The 22,622-nt window shown below is 41.0% G+C and overlaps 1 protein-coding gene across 2 annotated transcripts in view; it reads left to right on the top strand.

Annotated features, from left to right (window-relative positions):
* Positions 1-22,622, top strand: part of astn1 (astrotactin 1) — a 518,487-nt gene that overhangs the window by 341,475 nt on the left and 154,390 nt on the right. For both annotated transcript variants that reach the window (XM_080907209.1, XM_080907208.1), the window contains exon 17: positions 3,335-3,523. In XM_080907209.1, the coding sequence (XP_080763335.1) occupies positions 3,335-3,523 (189 nt within the window). The remainder of the gene's footprint in view (positions 1-3,334; positions 3,524-22,622) is intronic.

Raw genomic sequence — 22,622 nt, 5'->3', positions numbered from 1 at the left:
CTCCTAATTTAATTTTAGAGAAGAAGTAAGAGTGAGTGAGCATTTAGTATTTAGTATTTATTTATTGTCATTGTCAAGAACAATGAAATTGCGTTTGGGGCTTCCATACAACCCCAAAAAAAGAAGAAAATAATAAATACCCCTTAAAACCCAAGTGTACATATTTAACCCAGTGTGACTCCAATGCAATAAGACAATCCTTAGCAATAATGTTCGTAGAAATTCAGACAAAGACCTGAGAAACATGACAAAATACAACAATGCAACCCATTCAATATTATTGTACTGTGAGATATGATATCAGATATGATAGTTATCTATTTAAGAAAGAGGGGGGGGGCAGGAGGGGGAAGAGAATAAAGATATGATGCACCAATGCAGACCAGTTCATTGCTATTAAGAAGTTGGATATGGTTATTGTCCGTGAGAGGGGGGCAGAGAGTTCAGGAGCCTCACAGCCTGTACTTCACAATTTCCACCGTAATGATGAGCATGATTGCTGACATATTGATACGGCTTCTCCTGGAAATCATAATGATAAAACTGCTTTTGCAGATTTGTTTTCCAGTTTTTAATGAGTGGGAATTTCAGTAAACACATGGTCATTTCATGCTTTCCTTTTTACCAGTCACCATTAACCCAGTGTGAAATCACTAAAATAAGAGCATTAGCATTTAACTCATCACCAAAAACTACAGAGTCATTGTAACAGCTCATTTAGAATTTAGATTGTATTTATAGTCGGCAGTTCTTTAGTAGTTCTTTGACACTTTGGGTAAGAACCTGTCATTCCAGTTTAAGATCGAGTACCAAAAGCCTCCAAGAGAGTTTCAGTTACTCTAAGGGAAAAGAAAAGCACCATTAACTCAGAGGGTTTTTTATTGTGGATGATGGCACTTTTAAAAAAGAGAAACAGCCTGATTTGTGATAAGTTCCTGTAGAACATCAAAGAATGATACATTTTCTATTTAAAATTAGGTTAAAGGTAACACAAGTAATCAGTCTTACCCAGCATTTAAATAAAAACAAGACCGGTTGGTTGCTTAATGACTTATTGTCAAAACACAAAACACATAAACTATATTAGAAGTAGGAGGCTCTCTTCCACAGCATGTCTTTATCCTGTCTTCCTTCTCTCTCCCCAACCGGTCGCAGCAGATGGCCCCGCCCCTCCCTGAGCTTGGATCTGCTGGAGGTTTCTTCCTGTTAAAAGGGAGTTTTTCCTTCCCACTGTCGCCAAAGTGCTTGTTCATAGGGGGTCATATGATTGTTGGGTTTTCTCTGTATGTATTACAATATAAAGCGCCCTGAGGCGACTTTTGTTGTGATTTGGTGCTGTGTAAATAAAACTGAATTGAATTGAGTTAGTCATAGCTTTTGATTTTCACTTTTTTTTAGTAGCAGTTTTTGAATTAACCCGTAAAAGTTGTGAGCTGCTCCAGGGTCCAAAGACCTTGTGATATGTGCCAGTTTCTTTATGATAAAAAAGGAATTTTAAATTTGATCACATTCATTCTTGACTGTTGTTTTGAGCAGTGGATCACAGAGGAACTGACAAAACATAGTTTGTTCAAAAACATACTACTTTCTAAAATTCTGCATGGTGAATATATCTAAGCCTTGATTATTTCTATTGTTAAAACAGACTATTTAATCTGAAATATGGATAACACATGTCAAAAAAATGTCAATGCAATCAGGCACTTTGCTGCTATAACAAATCTATACTATGAATAGCTTGAATAATTACCAATATTACCAAAGCTTAGACAAATTTGTGTGTAGCTGCTGTTTCTGTTTCACAGCGACTCTGTACTTATGTTTTAACATCTACCTTTACTTCCATAGTTACCAATACAAGGATTCACACCCAAGAAAACACTGCAAATATAAAAATAAAGACAAAGTTGCAGTTCAAAGTGACAAATTTGAAACATATATTCTGTATTCTGTTTGAATGCGTTCATGCTCACAGCTTAAATAAGTGTACAGTTTTGTCTCCCATGCTGCAGTGTTAATACTGACTGGTTATCAGGACACTGCAGGCTTTGTGTGGGAGATGTGTTGTTACACACTGTTTGGTTAGTTTCAGGCACCAAAATCACTAGGTTAGGTTTAGGAAATGTCATGGTTTGGTTTCCAATAAGCCCACTCTGCATGTTGATAAATGACTGTGAAGGGTACCTAGTGCATTCAAACGTGCGTCAGTTGCTCCAGACCGAGCATCCATATGTGACCAGTTGGAAGTGAGGCAGGGCTCTCATGTCCGTGTGAGGACACTGTGGATAATCAGCACTGTTTGGTTAAAAGGGTTCATGAATAGTAAGCAGCTGGCTCAGAAGTTCACTAAACCCTTTTAAGACATTTGGTGCCAGACACCTGACAGACACTCCTGCTTCACCCACTGTAATTTTAAATAGTTTGTGATGTTAAATAAGTGAGACAAACGTGGATTAAAAATGGCAAAAAATAGAAACTTAGAAAAAACTGTAGCTGCCAGTAATCACATAGCCATGATCTTGTTATAACCACAATTTGAATATTTTAAACTTAACTTATCACATAATAAGGGTTATCATGGTAACAATGTATATGGACATTTTTTAAACTCGCATTGACTGTCAGAATTCCAAATTCCCTGATTCTTGCTTTTTCCTGTTACCACTTTCCAACTTTCCACTTGCAGCCTGCCTTTATGCGTAACACACTGGTGCTCCACACTGAGTTTGCCTAGGAGAGTTCAGGCTCTGTTGAAGAACAAAGGCGGTCACACCAAGTCCTGACTTCCAAGCTTGCTAGAATTGTATATCCTTTATTTTTACCGTATATTCTGTTTTTATACTGGAAGTATGTTTTTAGAAGTTTCAATAAATTGCTCAAGACTTTTGCACAATATTGTAAATTATATCACCTCTGTTTATACTTACTTTTAATGGTTTTAGTGACTGGCTTGCTGATACATTACGTTGCCTGTGCTAATGTCTGCACCATCCCAACACTGACCTTTAAGTATTTTAGTATTTTGTATAATGGATGGATGGATGGATGGTATAAAAATGCTAATGTTTAGCAACTAATGATTATCCCAGTGCCTGACAAAGTAGCAAAAGACCAAAATTAAAACAAACTCAAGGTCGAATACAAATACTTACAATATAATAAACTGAAAAAACTACCCAGTATATATGTTATGTCCTCTGAGAATATGCAGGATTTTCATTAAGGAAGCTTATCAAGATGACTATTAAGGATTGAGCAGAAGATGTGCTGTAGCGTAGCAAATATGACATCCCTGTTTCTTTGTTCTTTTGTAACATCTACGTATTTTTTCCAGCCTTCAGCTCCGCAATTCATTCTCTGGATGGAGCCACACAGCGGAGCGACTTTGTCTCCATCCTCAGGGAGTTTGGGAACCACTACGTGCAGGAGGCAGTGTATGGCTTCCAGGAGTCCTGTACCATCTGGTACCCCAACAAACAGGTACAGAGGCAGCTGTGGTTGGAGTACCAGGACATAAGCAAAGGTATGGATACACACTCACACACTGTTGTTGTCATATCAAATGATAGTTTTAAATAAAGACAAAAACGCTGGAACGCTGGTAAATTTCTGAATTGTCACTTTCACAAAATACATCGAAACGTGTGTATGTGTGTGTGCATATGTGGGTGCCTGTGGGGGGTGGACAGGATGATTATGTTACAAATTTAGAAGTGTAGAACCCTTGATCTTCTTTCAGCTGCACATTAAATGCTTGCCAGGAGAAACACTTGAGCCTCACATGGGACCTCTTCTAACAAAGCCTCAGCTTCTTTGTTGGTCGTAACTGGTTGTAGAGAACTGTAAGTCTTCCAGGAAGGCAGTCTTTTTTTATCCTTCTTCATCTTCTCACACCGTTTTATGGAAATGCCCCTTCAGTATTGTTTAGGTTTGTCTTTAACAGGATTTGAATTGCCACACTTTTTCCTATAAACCATGCAAACACAGAAATAAGAGCATGGCATTAGGACTTGGCTACAATCTTTGATATTTTTGTTCAACAAACATATTGAGAGCAGGCTGAGGCAACATGCTAAATACAGGCATAAAAACAAAGAAACCTGGCACATGGTTAGGAGCAGGCAGTGCAGGATCATTAGCTGAGTACAATCAGGAAGGGTTGGAACATTTCAGGAGACAGGACTAAGGGGAAAAAGTGTGTTGGAAAGTGGACGTGACAAGTTCTGAAACAGAGTGAATGCATGGAAACTGAATGCTGAATGAATTACTGACTGGGGCAAAACAACTGTTAGAAACCAACAGCCAGTTTTAGACTCTACTGATAGACTGTAGCTTCATTTTTAGTATTTTTCACACTTTTTAAAACAACACAACATGCACATCTATTCAAATCAATTCACTTTTATTTATACAGCGGCAAATCACAACAACAGTCGCTTCAAGGTGCTTTATATTGTAAGGTAGACCCTACAATAACACATGCAGAGAAAAACCCAACAATCATATGACCCCCTGTGAGCAAGCACTTTGGCAACAGTGGGAATGAAAAACTCCCTTTTAACAGGAAGAAACCTCCGGCAGAACCAGGCTCAGGGAGGGGCGGGGCCATCTGCCTAGTGCTCCAATGGGGTGATATGGTACTACAAGGTCATTAAGATAAAATTGGGCCTGATTATTTAAGACCTTGTATGTGAGGAGCAGGATTTTGAATTCAATTCAAATCTCATGGCAAATATTACACTAAAATTTATAGTTAAATACATTTTTATTTAACTATATCTTATTATATTTTGGATATTTAGTTTACTGAAACTAGACTAAAACTCAAAAAATGCAAATTATGACTAAAGCTAAATCAATATTTGCTGCCAAATTGAACAGGAAGGGACAAAATCACGGGAAAGCTTCTAGTACTTGTATAATTACCAGTTTCCAGGCTTTGTCTTCTGTCTTCTGTGCAGAGGGAGAAGATTCATCCATGCAGATTAGAGCTTTGTGCTTTTTTGCCCACAATTGTAAAGGAGTGAAATACAGACTGAGGTGTGGCTTTGCACTATAAGCAGCATTGTTCTATCACATGTGATTTCTTCCCTCTCCAGAGGCACTTACAGCGCTGCTACTTTACGGTCTAACAATCAGCGAATCGATGACTTTCCTTTTGGTTTTATTACTCAAAATGCTAGCATATGTCAGCCACCCATCTCTTTGTTGCACATGCTTGTTTTTCAGTAAGTCGCTGCAGACATAACTGATAGTCCGTCTCGCCTTACCATTTCACCCCAGTGGCTTCAAACTGTCTGCAGTCATTTCCTCTGTTTGATCCAACCACTTTTCTTCCTTTCCCTTGTTTTGTCCAAGGACGCCCCCGCTGCGCTTCATCGTTCACTCCCAGTTACCTGTGCGCTGATAGATGGCATCAAATAACTGGGTTTTTCTGCCATCAGGAAAAGAGGATTACTCTTCATTTTCTAACAGTATCTGACAGGCCAGTTGCCGACGCTGCTAAATGACTCGTGTAGTCCGTGTTATTTTTTCACGACGATTGATTATCGTCAGATTTATGCTTACGCGTGAATACATAGCAGATATTGACAACCTTTAAATAATGTATTGTATTAATTAATGTTAAAATTCTTGATATTTATAACAGAGTAACAATAAATATTTTAAATAGCAACATTCCCCAGTAGTAGTTTTCATTTCTAATTATGATTTGCTTTTCTTTAAAAGTGCTACCGCTGCATCTGTGGTCATGAGCTGCCATGTTGAAACAACATAAAACCATCTGATTTAGTCCATGTGGGAATGAAAATCCAATTGTCTGAACTCGTGCAAAATCCACCCAGAATCTATTATTCCTGTCAAATGGGAGCACAATGATTGTGCTGTGCTGTGAAGTACTGAAATGATTCAATCTAAGAGGGCTAACAGTTTTGGTCTGGCCCGGGACCATCTGCTTCCAGGAAAAGAAATTGATTTCATTGGCAAAAAACTTGAAATCAGAGTCATCTTTCTTAATCTCTTCCTGACTTCTTGGAAACGTCCTGGCCTTTTGGAGGGGAGTAATGAGCTCACAGGAGAGTTTGATGATCCATGTCCTCACCCCTTGCTCCAAATACAAGATGTGCCCAATTCAGTTTGGTGGATCATTTTCTGCATCCTGGCTACTTGCATTTGAGCTGCTTCTACGTTATTTTTAGATGGTGAAACATGAAATCAGTTACGACATAATTTAAAGAAAAAAATTGCTGTTGTGTTTTTCTCACTACATGAAATGAAATTCGGCTTCAGATAATGGACTTCTAAGGGTAGAAACAGTTTTCCGAGTGTGCAGCGGTCCTCTCATCTATGCGTCGGTGTAGCTCCGAGCTCTTCTTCTTTATAAACTGCATATGCAGTTTATGCTCTGATTGTATAATATCATCATTATAATATCATTTTTATGCAAAAAAATAAAAAATCTCATTTTTCCCACTTAATGAAATACTGCTGTTTGAAATATAAGGGGAAACTTTTGAGTTTGTACTCAAAACAGCCTCTCCTTCTGTGTGGATTATGAGTACAAATTTAATAAAAAAAAAGAACTTTATTTTAAGGATATTTGGAGACGACAGTGCATCAGCTGTGAATTATAGCTCAGCAGACTGGAGCTCAGAGGGTTAAAGAACCACATAGTGTACCAGGGTGTGTAAAGTTAATTGAAGACTTACGCCAGTTGTTTCTTATGACCCAGGAACCTGAAAAGAACACACATTGACAGAAATGTACACACACACACATTGCGATACTGTCACTGCTGTATCTGTTATGTTTGTGAAGACGCTGCCATAGCTCATTAACCATGGTCAGTCGCTGTGTGCGCCTCCATGTGTTTGGCCATGATGCCTTGTCTGGGTGATTAATGGCGCTTTCTTGCCTGCACTAGGTTGTGATCGGAGTTTCCTATTGTCAGACACATGACCTCAATTACCACACGAGAGATCAGACATGAACAGCATCGTGCTCCCTTCATGTTACAAACATTTATTTCAGTGACAACATGTGTTGAGTTAGGAGCCTTTAAAGTTTCTGTTTTCTCCACCTCTCCAGAGTTGGCAGGTTGGTGTCCTTTAGGCAGCGCTAACACTTGCACAGGCCAAGCTAACGGCTAGTGAGCGAGCAAAGCTTAGTAGCTGAGAATCCAAATAAGAGGTGGTGGAAACCAACACCCGTTGTGTGTCTCCCCTCTGATTTTCTTTCTAGTTTGTTGTTGCTGTTTGAAGACTTTGACTTTGGTTTCCCACAAAATAAAGCTTTGTTTTCAGTTTATTGTTGTCAGGCTGGCGTTTGGGTGCTATTCTGTCTACCCTGGACATTCTAGCATGTTAGCATTTCTGTGTTTTACTTCTGTGTCTAAAATCCACCAGTGCAGGTTTAAGAGATACTTTTTGGTGCTTGTGACCTACAATCTCATGTAGTATGACATAGAATTGTCACTAGACGATCAATATCATTCACTTGAGATATCAGGGCCTAAATGTTGTGGCTGATCACAGGTTATGTTATAAATTTGAGGATAAATGCAGCAGATGTAAAAAGTTTGAAATCTTAACCACATATTTTCTATTTTGTTGCAAAATTTGGTTCGGACTTTAAACTTTATGACTAATAGAGGAAGTTCTAGACCAGTCTCCCAAGCTTATATGCTTCCATACTAATGAGGAAAATCGTTACCTATTGTGTGGCTTGCTCAGAAAATATTTCAAGAACTTCTTTTAAACACTCCTGAAATTAGGACAGTACCGCAGCTGTCTAAGCACAGAGTGGATGTGAATATGATTAGCCTTATTTAGTTTGTCTCGTGTCTCATTCACTGAGTGACCTGTTACATGGAAAATATGTGGGGACTAGTTTGCTCGAAAACAGCTTCAAAATAATTAGATGCTTTGGAGTTCTGTCAAAACACTCCAGCAGCAATTAAAAACGGAATACGCTTCAAAACCACCTAAAGGTGACATTATAGAGCTTGTTAAATTGTTAAATGTCAGATCAAATTGAAAATATTGAATACTGACAGGAATTTCAGATGCCAGTGAAGGTGTACCTGCAGTAAACACACAGTGAGAAGTGCTGCACGAGATTAAATGTCTTTGCTATTGTTTTCACCATCAATCTTTTCTCTATCTTCTTTGCCTCCGACTAGTGTTCTCCACCTTTCCCCTCACTTTCTCTCTCAACTAAATCACTACGACCTCAACCGCAGCCCCCCTTCTCCGCCAAATCAGGTGTTGGGTTTTTACCATCCTCCTCGGTGCAGTGTCGTGTGCTGGTATGTGTAAGTGTGATCACCCTGCCAGGAGCCAGGTAAAAATAGGTGCCTTATTTATTCTATTAGGACCTGTCATTTTAACAAAGAAGCAGCCAGGAAAGTCTGGCTCCAGGGCAGGAGGGAGGAGGGGGAGGAGAGTGGTGAGGAAGAGTAGAAAAGACATGGAAGAAATTATTCAGAACTGGCTCTCACCTCTGTGACCCCCTCTCCACCCGCACACAGCACACACACCTTAGATTAGCACCACCTGCCCTGTTTAGTTACCACCTAGAAATTATGCAACCCTCGCTGATTCCTGGCACTTTCCTTGTCTATATATACTTTTAATCTTCTGGATCTTAGAATTTGTGCATCAGTATATAAGCAGTGTTGATTTTTACTGCATAAACGTGTCAAATTAAAGCTGTGCTTAAACACATATCCTTCTAAAAACACTAAAAAGAAGTGGGTGGTCTTTCTGTGCTATGTGCTATGCATTACACCTACAGGAGATGCTTTGCCTTTGAAACCGCTGCCACGAAGCTCCCAGCACACGGTGTTTGTGTTGATTGATTTGTATGTGTGTGTGTGTGTGTTGTTGACTTTTACGCACTATGCACCTCAGCACTCAGTGAACCCGCTCTGTGACCTTATGTAGTCTGCCACTTCATGGCTGAGTTGCTGTGGTCCCTGAAATCTTCCACTTTGCAGGAATGCTACTTCCAGTTGTGTAAGACCTTGTATGTGAGGAGCAGGATTTTGAATTCAATTCAAATCTCATGGCAAATATTACACTAAAATTTATAGTTAAATACATTTTTATTTAACTATATCTTATTATATTTTGGATATTTAGTTTACTGAAACTAGACTAAAACTCAAAAAATGCAAATTATGACTAAAGCTAAATCAATATTTGCTGCCAAATTGAACAGGAAGGGACAAAATCACGGGAAAGCTTCTAGTACTTGTATAATTACCAGTTTCCAGGCTTTGTCTTCTGTCTTCTGTGCAGAGGGAGAAGATTCATCCATGCAGATTAGAGCTTTGTGCTTTTTTGCCCACAATTGTAAAGGAGTGAAATACAGACTGAGGTGTGGCTTTGCACTATAAGCAGCATTGTTCTATCACATGTGATTTCTTCCCTCTCCAGAGGCACTTACAGCGCTGCTACTTTACGGTCTAACAATCAGCGAATCGATGACTTTCCTTTTGGTTTTATTACTCAAAATGCTAGCATATGTCAGCCACCCATCTCTTTGTTGCACATGCTTGTTTTTCAGTAAGTCGCTGCAGACATAACTGATAGTCCGTCTCGCCTTACCATTTCACCCCAGTGGCTTCAAACTGTCTGCAGTCATTTCCTCTGTTTGATCCAACCACTTTTCTTCCTTTCCCTTGTTTTGTCCAAGGACGCCCCCGCTGCGCTTCACCGTTCACTCCCAGTTACCTGTGCACTGATAGATGGCACACGGTGTTTGTGTTGATTGATTTGTATGTGTGTGTGTGTGTGTTGTTGACTTTTACGCACTATGCACCTCAGCACTCAGTGAACCCGCTCTGTGACCTTATGTAGTCTGCCACTTCATGGCTGAGTTGCTGTGGTCCCTGAAATCTTCCACTTTGCAGGAATGCTACTTCCAGTTGTGTAATATATGGGAGGAAGGAAACTTAATGAACTTGCTCATGTTGCAACACTACAGTCGATTTCAGCATGCTCTTCAGATTGACCCCGTCTTGCACAAATAGCAGGGTGCGTGATGGGGCTTTTGTCCATAAATGTATGCTGCAAAAGTGCAAAATTACAGACCAGCTTACATAAATGAAAGGATGAGCTCGATGTAGCGGATGTATAAAGAGGGACATTAATGGAAATTGAAATAGGTGCCTAATAATTCATTCAGCAGGCTCAAACCAATCATCTTAAATTATAATTTTTTAAGTGAACAACAACAAAAATAGCTGGATTTGCAAATTATTCCTTTTGGTGCCTTTTTTAAATTTCTCAATTTTCTTCTGATTTTATCCCAGAAGTTGTTGTTCCCCTTCATTATCCCTCCTGCACTGCCTGAGTTTGTGTTTTCAGTCAGAATTACAGCCTTCAGTTTCATCTGCAGTGGGCGGGGCAAATTCAGGGATCTAGAACCTGATCTGTTAATACAGTGTTTACATATATCTGCAATCTCTGCAGTTTCTAAGAGGTTTGTAACATGGGCATTGCATTAATTACAGAAAATGCATATCAGTTTAGCTTTTTACTGATAGCTGCTTTACAGCAGATAATTTTATCAGTGCTAGAATAGCATCAATATTAAGAAGACATCGATTAGGGCAGGTGCATCACACAGCAGCACTGTATTAGCAGATATAGCACATTTATCAACATGTGTGTAGCGTGCTACGTTGTTTACCAACTCGTCTTAAAGTGCTCATACTGTTCCCATGTCAAGATGAAAATCACACACAGAAAGCAAATGTGTTGCAGAGAACTGTCACACAACGAGTCAGCCCAAGGCTTTACAGACGTCTATAAATATTCTACATGTTCAGCTCTGGGGCTAGGTCTCCAAAGGTTGGTTAGAGTCATGCGTTTTTTGTCAAGGCTGCTCTAATATTTTGGTCCTGGTATCTTATAGTGAACTCACAAAAAAATGCCATAAACAGATTTTTAAAGGATGTTCTCTGCAGATACTTTCCTCAACATGTTTGCCTTTAGATATTGGTAACCCAAAAAAACACTTTTCCCCCTCCACAGCATTATCAGATCAACACTGAAAAAGCTGACATTGCTCCTCCAGTGTGAGTGTTTTTTGCAGCAGTAATATTCCCTTTATGTGCATCTTCAGAACAGATGACCCCTGGAACAGTGAGTCATTTGTGTAGGTTTGTGAGAAAACATAACATGTATTTTTTTCTGCAATAAATTGCTATTTTACTCGATCTTAAAGACGATGGAAGCATTAACCCATCGTTAATATTCAGCAGAGAAATGTAATTCTGCTATCACTGTAATTACCACTTTTGTCAGATGTAAGTACATGAACTATATGTGTCATTTTATAGCAGAAAGCTGACGAGCGGTGATGGAAGCATCACAGCCAGCTGTAATGAACAAGGGGTTTGCATTTAAACTTTAACACTCTAACGTTAAGCGTTGACTTTTTTCCTCTGACAACAAATGACACTTTGAGACAACTGGTCGGGAGAATCTGGGCAGTGGGACACCTACAAGAGAAAAAAACCCAAATATATGATCTGCTGTCCTCGGAGTTGGTGCTGACCTCTTTGAGGACTCGTTCAAGATTCTGCTCAGACGCTCTCCTACCTGACTTGTGAGCCAAGTAAACCATTTGCCTTTGATGCACCGTCACACGTGTCGACCCCTTGCTCACATTCCTCTTTTAAAACAGTTTGCTCCATCTGAAAATCAAAGGAAGTCTTTAAAAATAAAATTATTCACTGAATGCAATATTTTCTGTAGATAATAACATTAATATCTTAGTTGGACCTAAAACAACTTTTATAACATTGCTTTAGTGTGCATGCAAATTGTAGAGCGTCTGTAACTGACCCTTCAGGCTAGATTAAGCTTCATATTTTTGTATCATCTGATACGTAGTTTTTCATAGCAGGCAATGCAGCGCGAACACTGACAAGATACCTGTGATTACAGTTTACTGCTCATCGTTTATTGTGATGCTGTTGTGTTCGTTTGGATTCACCGTGCTCAGCTGCACAGTTTAAATAATGAGCTGCAATCTTACATCAGCCGTTTGCAGTGTACTTGTTCTTTCTGCACTGAATGTTTTATGACACTTATTAATAGATATTCTCTGTAAATAAACTAGTGAAAATAATATAACATTTAGTGGTGACAAATCGATGTAATACCACCCGATGCAGAGTTGGCAATACATACCGGTAAAGCTTTGTTGTGTCATGTAGATATAGAAAGCGGCGTGATTTACGATGTGAAACTGCAATAAGTCTAAAATACTGTCAAAGTGCAGCTTTCTGGTAGGGATGTTTTGTTCAGGGATGCTCAGAAACATTTCTTAGTCTCAGCTCAATATATGTGTGACCTCTTTTTACTCTCCTGCCAACCTACTAGTTATGAGAGACAGGTAAGGTCAGGGAGTGACAGTAAAGCATGATGCCAGTCCGGCCTTTAGAGGAATAAAAAAAGAAGAGCGGGAAGGGCAGAGGAGAAGGTGAAAGAGGTGAGGAGAAACTCGGAGTCATTAGACGAAAAAGACAAACGGTCGAGCCTTATGAAGAAATGAAGCGCTCCCATAAACGTGCTTGGAGAGTCTTAAAAATGTAAAGAAAAGATGACAGGAGAGGAAGGTGAGAGGAGGCGATTATAAAGAGCCAAGAATGGATTTGACAGAGGAGATGCAGCGGAGAGGAGGTGAACACTGTCGCAGCTGTGATACAGAGGCAGCAGATCGGAGGAGGTGTGGGTGGAGGTGTTGGAGGAGATGTCGCCTGCCTCTCTGAGGAGGGGGTGATAAATGTCTCCTGCTTGTTCAGTCACCAGGCGATTACAGACAGCCGTGGAGCAGATGTCTGCTAACTCCTTCCTGTGAGTGTGCGCTCACGTGCGTGTTTTCCAATGCAGCTGTTTTCACTCGTGTCAAAGGGTTTCTTTCTGTCTGTGCGCATTTGTTTATGCACGCACGTCTTAAAGCACGTGTGTGGGTTTCTGCGAATGTGAGCCACAGTGTGTGTGTGTGTGTTAGAGAGAGTGTGTGATTCAGCAGCAGAAGGAAAAGTGTCATCCGACTCGTCCAGTCTATCGAAGTGAAACTGCTCCTGCAACTAAAGTTGAAGTCGAAGATGAGAAACAGATTGTCCGGCTCCTCCGCCACAAAATTGGTTGATTTCAAGCTTTGTCAGCACAGTTGCAGACAACTCACCTCACCAGAAAACACAGAGCCCAGCAGATATCAGTTTACGTACAACAGGATTACCATAGGATTATCTGAAAATAAAGACAAAGAAACATGCTACTGGCACAGAGAGGTCACTAATCAAATTGCAGATACTCTCAGACATGATGAGGAGTAACCCTGCTGGGGCGAGAAAATGTTAAAAAGCAAAGGAGGTAAAAGTAAGCTGTCTTTATCTGCACTCAAAAGAATTTTGCACCCAAAACGGTGAGAGTAAAGAAAAATTCCCAGACCAGTTGTGATTGGTCACTGGCAGTCGCAGTACAATACAAAACTTATCCGTACCACAAGATAATACCGTACATCAATAGCAGGAAGATAGCATTCAGAATAATAATCCAAGGAACTCTGCTAAGAAGGAGAACAAGCAGCAGGATTTCTTTCCAAGTCACATTGTGAGATCTGCAGGTGAAGATTTTCAATCATGGATTTCCAGTAAGATGCTCACACAGAAACATGGATGCATACACAGCCACACACTCAAATAAGAAGGGTAGGCAGCCTTAAATCTGCTGTTTATGAGACAGCTGTGAGACATTTTCTTTGCTCAGCAAAGTGCTCATTTAAGACAGGTTTATTTCATCGAAAGTGGAAGCCTAAAGGATATCATAGGGAATGAATAGTCTGTCTGACTCAGCTTAGGGTTTGATAACTCTGGGCATTTTCAGCTTTGAAAGACAGGATTGGGTGGATAGGGGTGTTGTTACTTATGACAGGGTCAGAAATGCAGTTTTCATACCTCTTTCTACATGTATTCTACATTCTAGACTTGAGGCAAAACTGTCAGCTCTAACATATACATTAGTCCACATACAGTGCCTAATATTATCTTAATCAGGGTACAAATATAGCACTTTGTTCAGGATAAAGCTGTGAACATCATGTAGGTAGGATAATTGGTGTTCATTAATGTTCTGTGAACACAGCAGGCCTTTTACGCCTGAGGCAAACCTGGAGACTAGCTAAAAGCTAAAGCCAGCAAATCCTGTGTGAAGGCAAACAGTTGCCCGTTCTTGCAGCAGAGCAAATATGGTTGGGAGCCATCAGTTTGCACTGTTTAAATGCAGTGACATTTGTGCTGAAAAGGCCAAAAAAGGAGGGGGAAAGTGCAGGGTTTGGGTGAGGTCCTGCGTGCTACTGTATATTCCACAGAGAGGGTTAGAAAAGGGAATTGAAGAAATTTGTAAAACCGGGTCAATGTTAGGTAATCCTGTATTTACCGCTGTGTGTACCTTATTGAAACATCATCGATTACTGATGTAAGTCACAAATATCAAACATGCGAAGAAAGAAAGTTCGGGCACAACCGAACAACTCTGAAGAATTCAGATGAGCCTTGAGCTCCAAATCATTCATAATTGGCGATGAGTTGGGCAGTAGATGTCCCACTGCCCAATCAGGCTAAGCAGTTAATGTCACGGTTTGAAAAAAAAACCTGATGTTTGTGGTACTTTTTTAAAGCACATCTTGTGGATTAATGTAAATATTTAGACTTGAACCTGAAGAATGTAGTTTTGTCTCATGAAATCAGTTTTGTTTTTACTATTTTGTTGAATTTTAAGGTTAAAGCTTTAGGAGAGGATTGGAGTTAAAGTTACATAACAGTGACTTACAATTTAGACGGGTCTTACTATTGCAATGGCACATGCATCACAGGACAAATGCCAGCAGCTGTACCTAAGCAGTGATATTTAAAATGCTTTCCACTGTCCGCAATCCATTAACCTTTACCCTATAGTTTACAATATGTTCAGTCCACGGTAGAACACTTGAAATGTTCACCTTATAGTCAAAAGATCCTCAGTTCAAGTGTGGAATGAGACCCAGGCTCATGCTGCTAAAGCTCGTCAGTCTCTCTGAAACGAGCAGCGTTGAATCTTTGTCCCTGTGATTGTCACATTAAATTTCACAAAAACTCAAATGAGTGAATAAGAAAAAGTGAAAAGCATATTTGTAGTATTAGCAGCATACAAGGAGCCGTGCACGCGCACTTTTTCTTCAGCTCAAACAAACCACCCTTTGAAAGCCTCGCGTCCCTTCACCTTCAGCTCCTGTCTGAAATGCACTGCTCAGTGCAGGCAGCAAGCAACTTGTGATCCATTATGTATCGTGGCCCTCCCGGTGTTATTCAGTATTTTCTAATCATGTCGTACATGATCTGTTTCAGTCTAGCCACTCGAACATCCACTCTTCTCCACAGAAATTTAATTCCGCTCTCAGCTAGTCAAGGTCGTCCCACAGATGAAATTTAAACATTTTATTCTCCTTTGTGGGAACGCACAGAGGAGGCGAGAGGAGTGGAGGAGCAGCCAGCCTGGCATCATCACCGTTCTCCATTCATCACTCTCTCTCTCTCTTTTTCCTGGTTTTTCTTATCACCACACAAAGCACAGCTGGTCCCATCTACGTGGTTTTCCTTTTCCAAGGAGTCAACCTTTTGCTATTTCTTGTTTTATTTTTCTCTCTCTCCGTCTTTAGAGTATAGTTTACAGCTCTGTTTCCACCTTTACTTTCTCTTCTCTCCATTGCTTTCCGATGAGTCGTGATCAGTGTAGTCTTAGTACATTTTTGAGGGTGGAGCACTGAACTTCCCATGACACAGCTATTTAGAGAATATAGTCATTGTTCTTTGAAGCATTGCTAGATTAGCAGTGATGTAATCCAAGAAGATATATTGTGTAGTACATTCTGTAATAACCTATACTGTGTGGGCCTTTGATATGTTGTACTGTATTAGAATATACAGGGCTGGTCTACAGTGATTTGTTTGTGTGAAGTGAGGAACTGAGCTGGGTGGAGATGAGGAACACAGTTACCGTCACAGTAGGAGTTTTATTTTATCCCCCAAAAAGTTGTAAAGATCCAAATATCACCAAAACAGTTTTACCAAAAAATGAGATGGTAGTTCTGGGCCCTCAGAAAAGGTGAAATAAACAGAAATTAACTCCAGTTTTGTGCCAAAACTCTGGCTCAAGCCCACAGGGGGGAGCAAACACTAACACATTACACACAAACCAAACAAGCAGTTGGTTTAAAAGATACACACAGACAATTAACACCTCAATACCCACATGAAGAACCAGAGGAAATAAACATCTTATGTAAAGTTATATAGCTGCAGTTATTTTTGGTTCATTAGACCTGGGTGGAGTTAAAGTTTTGAAAGTTGTGAGATGCCACCGAACTCAAAGTACAAGCCTGACGGAGAGAGATGTCAATCACTGTGCGTCTGGCACCCGCAGAACGCTCAGAGGAGGTGTGAAGGCCAGTTCTTCGTTTAAGCGTCTCTGTTGCCGCCTGGGCCTGTTTGAGCTCGATTTTGTCATTTGGCACAAACGCAATGGTCCACGTGGACCTCTTGGGCAGATGTCTACACGTGGTCCAAAATTTAGACTCTAAATGGCAGCTGATCCACAATGACGATTATAGAACAGTGTATTTGGATAACCTTGAAGTTTGAATGAAGGTATGGGATTCTTTTTTTGTACCAATATGTCTTTTGCTGCTGTTAATGTTTTAATGATGCATTTAATTAAAGAAATATTTTCAATAACATAAACAATGAAACAAGTGGCCAAATGCTTAGATATCAGGAATCTCAGAAAAAAATGAAACTTTGTTGCCAGTTATATGAATATACAGTCATCTAGTCACAAAAGCAGTAAATAATATATTGATTTAGTGAGATGTTGCAGTAAGTACTTATTTAGGATCCCTGCTCAGCAGAAGACCTTGCCTGCTTTTTATGTGAAGAAGCTTGAGTGAGTGATCAGTCACACTGTTTTTATGATTGACGTTGTAGCCTGAGGAGTGAAGAACCATACACAGTCATGGTACACTATTCTACTGAAGCATATAATACACAACTAAAGGACAAAATGTTACAAGAAAAAAACTAATAAAGCAGGAAAACTACAAACATATCAACTAATCTCAACTCAGCTGTCAGCTGTACTAAAGTGAGTCAGGATGTACTTCTATAACGGCATTGTGTAAACGAAAGTTTTTGAAGCTGTGTTTACAGCAAGGCCATTGTCTTTCCAGCTCTGTTCTGATATCCACCAACTCACCTAACTCACAAAAAACATTCCACTTATATGACATAAAAATGTATTAAATACTAATACATATATATATATATATATATATATATATATATATATATATATATATATATATATAACACCCAGCACGCCCCTGCGGGCGGTTTATCCTTCAAGCTCGGGTCCTCTGGGAGCTTGAGGGTCCTGCGCAGTATCTTAGCTGTTCCCAGGACTGCGCTCTTCTGGACAGAGATCTCCGATGTTATTCCCGGGATCTGCTGGAGCCACTCGCCTAGCTTGGGAGTCACCGCACCTAGTGCTCCAATTACCACGGGGACCACCGTTACCTTCACCCTCCACATCCTCTCGAGCTCTTCTCTGAGCCCTTGGTATTTCTCCAGCTTCTCGTGTTCCTTCTTCCTGATATTGCTGTCATTCGGAACCGCTACATCGATCACTACGGCCGTCTTCTTCTGTTTGTCTACCACCACTATGTCCGGTTGGTTAGCCACCACCATTTTGTCCGTCTGTATCTGGAAGTCCCACAGGATCTTAGCTCGGTCATTCTCCACCACCCTTGGGGGCATCTCCCATTTTGACCTCGGGACTTCCAGGTTATACTCGGCACAGATGTTCCTGTACACTATGCCGGCCACTTGGTTATGGCGTTCCATGTATGCCTTGCCTGCTAGCATCTTGCACCCTGCTGTTATGTGCTGGATTGTCTCTGGGGCATCTTTACACAGCCTGCACCTGGGGTCTTGCCTGGTGTGATAGACCCCAGCCTCTATGGATCTTGTACTCAGAGCTTGTTCTTGTGCTGCCATGATTAGTGCCTCTGTGCTGTCTTTCAGTCCAGCTTTGTCCAGCCACTGGTAGGATTTCTGGATATCAGCCACCCCCTCTATCTGTCGGTGGTACATACCGTGCAGGGGCCTGTCCTTCCATGATGGTTCCTCGTCTCCCTCCTCTTTCTTGGGTTTCTGCTGCCTGAGGTATTCACTGAGCACTCGGTCAGTTGGGGCCATCTTCCCAATGTATTCTTGGATGTTCGTTGTCTCATCCTGGACTGTGGTGCTGACACTCACCAGTCCCCGGCCCCCTTCCTTCCGCTTAGCGTACAGCCTCAGGGTGCTGGACTTGGGGTGAAACCCTCCATGCATGGTAAGGAGCTTTCTTGTCTTTATGTCAGTGGCTTCTATCTCCTCCTTTGGCCAGCCTATTACCCCAGCAGGGTACCTGATCACGGGCAGGGCGTACGTGTTGATGGCCCGGATCTTGTTCTTACCATTCAGCTGACTCCTCAGGACTTGCCTGACCCTCTGCAGGTACTTGGTGGTTGCAGCTTTTCTAGCGGCCTCTTCATGGTTCCCATTCGCCTGCGGGATCCCCAGGTACTTGTAACTGTCCTCTATGTCTGCAATGTTGCCTTCTGGTAGTTCAATCCCCTCAGTTCTGACTACCTTCCCTCTCTTTGTTACCATCCGACTACACTTCTCCAGTCCGAACGACATTCCAATGTCATTGCTGTATAGCCTGGTAGTGTGGATCAGTGAATCGATGTCTCGTTCACTCTTGGCATACAGCTTGATGTCATCCATGTACAGGAGGTGGCTGACAACTGCTCCGTTCCGTAGTCGGTATCCGTAGCCAGTCTTGTTAATGATCTCACTGAGGGGGTTCAGGCCTATGCAGAACAGCAGTGGGGACAGAGCATCTCCTTGGTAGATCCCGCACTTGATGGTGACTTGTGCTATGGGCTTGGAGTTGGCCTCTAGTGTTGTGCGCCACATCCCCATTGAGTTCCTGATGAAGGCTCTTAGGGTCCCATTGATCTTGTACAATTCTAGGCATTCCAGTATCCAGCTGTGGGGCATTGAGTCATAGGCCTTCTTGTAATCAATCCAGGCAGTGCACAGGTTGGTCAGTCTGGTCTTGCAGTCTCGGCTGACTGTTCTGTCTAGCAGTAGCTGGTGTTTTGCGCCTCTGGTATTCTTGCCAATTCCTTTCTGTGTCCCGCTCATGTATTGACCCATGTGCCTGTTCATCTTAGCCGATATGATGCCTGACAGGAGCTTCCACGTGGTGCTGAAGCAGGTTATTGGTCGGTAGTTGGAGGGGACCGGTCCCTTCTTGGGGTCCTTGGGGATCAGGACCGTCCGACCTTCGGTTAGCCATTCCGGGTGTCTCTCGTTAACTAGCAGCTGGTTCATTTGTGCTGCCAGACGCTCGTGGAGTGCAGTCAGCTTCTTTAGCCAGTAGGCGTGAACCATGTCTGGGCCTGGTGCTGTCCAACTCTTCATACTGGAGACCCTTTCTTGGATATCTGCGCTTACCTTCAGGGTCATACGTCACATGAAGACCAAAATAGTTCCAAACGCCAGATCTGAATGAGGGTGCGGGAGGTTCAATTTGCCATGTTGCAATGAGCTTAGCTTCTGTCTCACTAGCTTGCCCTGCGCTCAGTGAATCTGCGTTCGACTACTCCGCCTAGGCTGCACTGTCGAGCGCAGATCCACTGAGCGCTCAGCACAGACAGCATCGTCAGAAGGAAAGTTGATCAAATAAATTAAAAATTTTGTATTGTTCGATACATATGCGTACCGAACCGAAAGCACTGTATCGAACGGTTCAATATCCACACGAGTATCGTTGCACCCCTAATGTGTGTATATATATATATATATATATATATATATATATATATATATATATATATATATATATATATATATGTCCTGTTTAAAAGATAGTGTTTTAATATGGAATACATTTATTTTGAAAATCTTAAATGCTGTTATGTGTTGAATGTAGTTTGACATTACATTTCCGTCCGTGTTTCCATTACTCTACATGATCGCTTGAGTTTTAGGCTAAATGCTTCCAGACATTACAAACGTGTCTGTAACTCTGACTGAGAGTTCTTCACTGAGCAGGTGCTCGCTGTCACACAGCTGCTTCCCCCCGTGGGCCGCGCTGCCTCTGCCCTGACAAACTAATTAAAGAGAAACTGTCGTAAACGTAGCCTTTCACTCACTGGTATAAAGCCGTTTCAGTGACGGAGCAGAGAAAGTGCAATCTGCACCCACGCCTAGATATTGAAATTTTTAACATTCCTGCACTTTGACGCCACGCACCATGAAATTAAATACAGAATGAAACTTTGGTGGGAGATGGAGAAGGTTGGGACAGAACAACAGTTACACTGTCCGACAACTAATCCTATAACATGAGCCAACCCGATTTTTTCAACCGCACGCTTCTTCCTGTATAAATGAGCCATTTGTCCTGCCTCTCTGCTGCTGTGAAAACCAACTGCAGTATTTATGACTTCTTTCGTCATTTTTAAACCACCCCGTTCTGTTTCCGTCGTCGTCTCTCAGTTCTTCTATTTACAGTAGAAAGGTCTGCGTTCCTCTAATGAGCAGAGGGAAAAATAAATCAATGGTGTTTTCTCTGTTTTATTGATCCCATCACAGCTGGAAGCTGATCATTGGAACCTGATAGCAGTTCATTGAATCTGCTTCTTTCAAACAAAAACAAAACCCCTTCTTTGTTAAATCATCTGCTGTGTTGTTGTTTTTTCGCAGAACATTTCAGAATATTGAAACGTGTACTTTTAGACAGATATTGATCACAGAATTGGCATTTGCTATTATTATCTTTAATTCCACAGTGGATTTGTACAGACTGACAAATTGCAAGAGATTATTGGTCTCAGCCTTCTTCTTTTCATTAACTTGGGATTAGGCAAACCCTTTCTTGTACTGTGCTGGGTAGTATGTGTGTGTGTGTGTGTTTTTATAATAGGGTGTGTGTATATGTGTGCTTTGAAGGCATTTCCCCAAATTACAATGTCTAGCTGGTGTATTATTTAATGAGGATGTGTGACAGAAATATCAGCTCCATAGGGAGACAGAAACCAGGAAGCTAAAGATATCAAGGGGAGTTGGAGACACATCTCTAAAGTCAGCTGGGACGTCTTAGTGGCAAACCCACGACCGTCCCCAGCTTTATAATCTCCTGCTGCAAGTCCATTTTAATTTCCGATTCAAGCTCATAATCGATCGGCGTGTGTTCTCATGCTGCTAATTGTATCTTTCAGCGTGAGATTTGTGTGCGCTCGTGTGTGCGTATGTACGTGTGGGTGTGTTTGCAAATGTAGTATTGTTTTTCTTTTAGTTGCCACTGTAATGGTACTGCCTTATAAAAAGTCAACTAAACATACTCATATAAGAGATACGGGGTTCTAAGGTAATTGTAACTTTTAACAGGATAATAATATTAAGATTCGATGAGAAGCTTCCTTGTACTCACTGGAATGGTCAATCTGTAAGCAGTATGATTTTCTCACATCATGGGAGCTAATATTAGCAAACTCTAGACCAGTGTCTCCCAACCTTTTGGAGCCACCGCACATATTTCATAAATATATTATAACTGTGTTTCCACAAAACATGCCAAGTGACAAATTACTAGCAAGTGGATTTTACAAAGCAAACAGGCAGATAGTGTAAAACTGTGACACTATTTTCCTTTCATTTTCACTCCAAACAAGAGATGAACTGCAAAAGAAGGCGGGAGATGGGGCTGTTTCATAAACAGTAATGAAGCAGTGATGTTTTCTTGTGCAGTGCATTCTCCAAAACGGCCAACATTTTTCTCTTCTGCTATAAACGTTTCATGAATATAATACAGACACATAAAAGTAGGACGTCTCATGACGTCTCAGACCAGCATTCTCTGCTGTTACCTGTCAGGTGAGGCTTTCTGTATCAAGATATGGAAAAACATGACCTTACCTCGAGCAATATGAAAATCTTAACAAACAGCCTTCAGCTACAAATACGAATAAATCACACAGAACACATGAAAGCCCTTCATATTATGCTCATAAATGTGAAGAAATGGAAGCACATCAGAAAACAGGGCTTCCCAAACACTGCCATATAAAGATTTCTATGGTAGACAAACATGACGCAAATGCATCTGTGTATTTCTCACTGAGCAGCATTTTTCAAAGAACTCCTGCAAGTGTTTATGCTGCAAATTTAAAATGTTTCAACACCACAACAAGCTACGCGAAATTGCCACATAATGGAAAACCATTTTTTCACAGGGATATTGACAGCTGCAGGAGCACTTTGAATTAATCTGTTAAAATGTTGATGCTTTTACTGCAGCCTCCAGTTCATCAACACACACCTGATCTGCGCATAGCATGAAGCTGTGGATAACCTGCTTTAGTATTCTGGGTTCTTTTCCTTCCCAGCATGCAGCATGTATGATGACTTGACCTGCTGTTCAGCTCATTATTGATTTTATGCTTTAAACCTGGCA

Source organism: Rhamphochromis sp. 'chilingali' (assembly GCF_963969265.1).
Source record: "Rhamphochromis sp. 'chilingali' genome assembly, chromosome: 16".
Taxonomy (NCBI): Eukaryota; Metazoa; Chordata; class Actinopteri; order Cichliformes; family Cichlidae; genus Rhamphochromis; species Rhamphochromis sp. 'chilingali'.
Note: the sequence above shows the minus strand (reverse complement) of the source record. Positions and strands in the feature narration are given on the sequence as shown.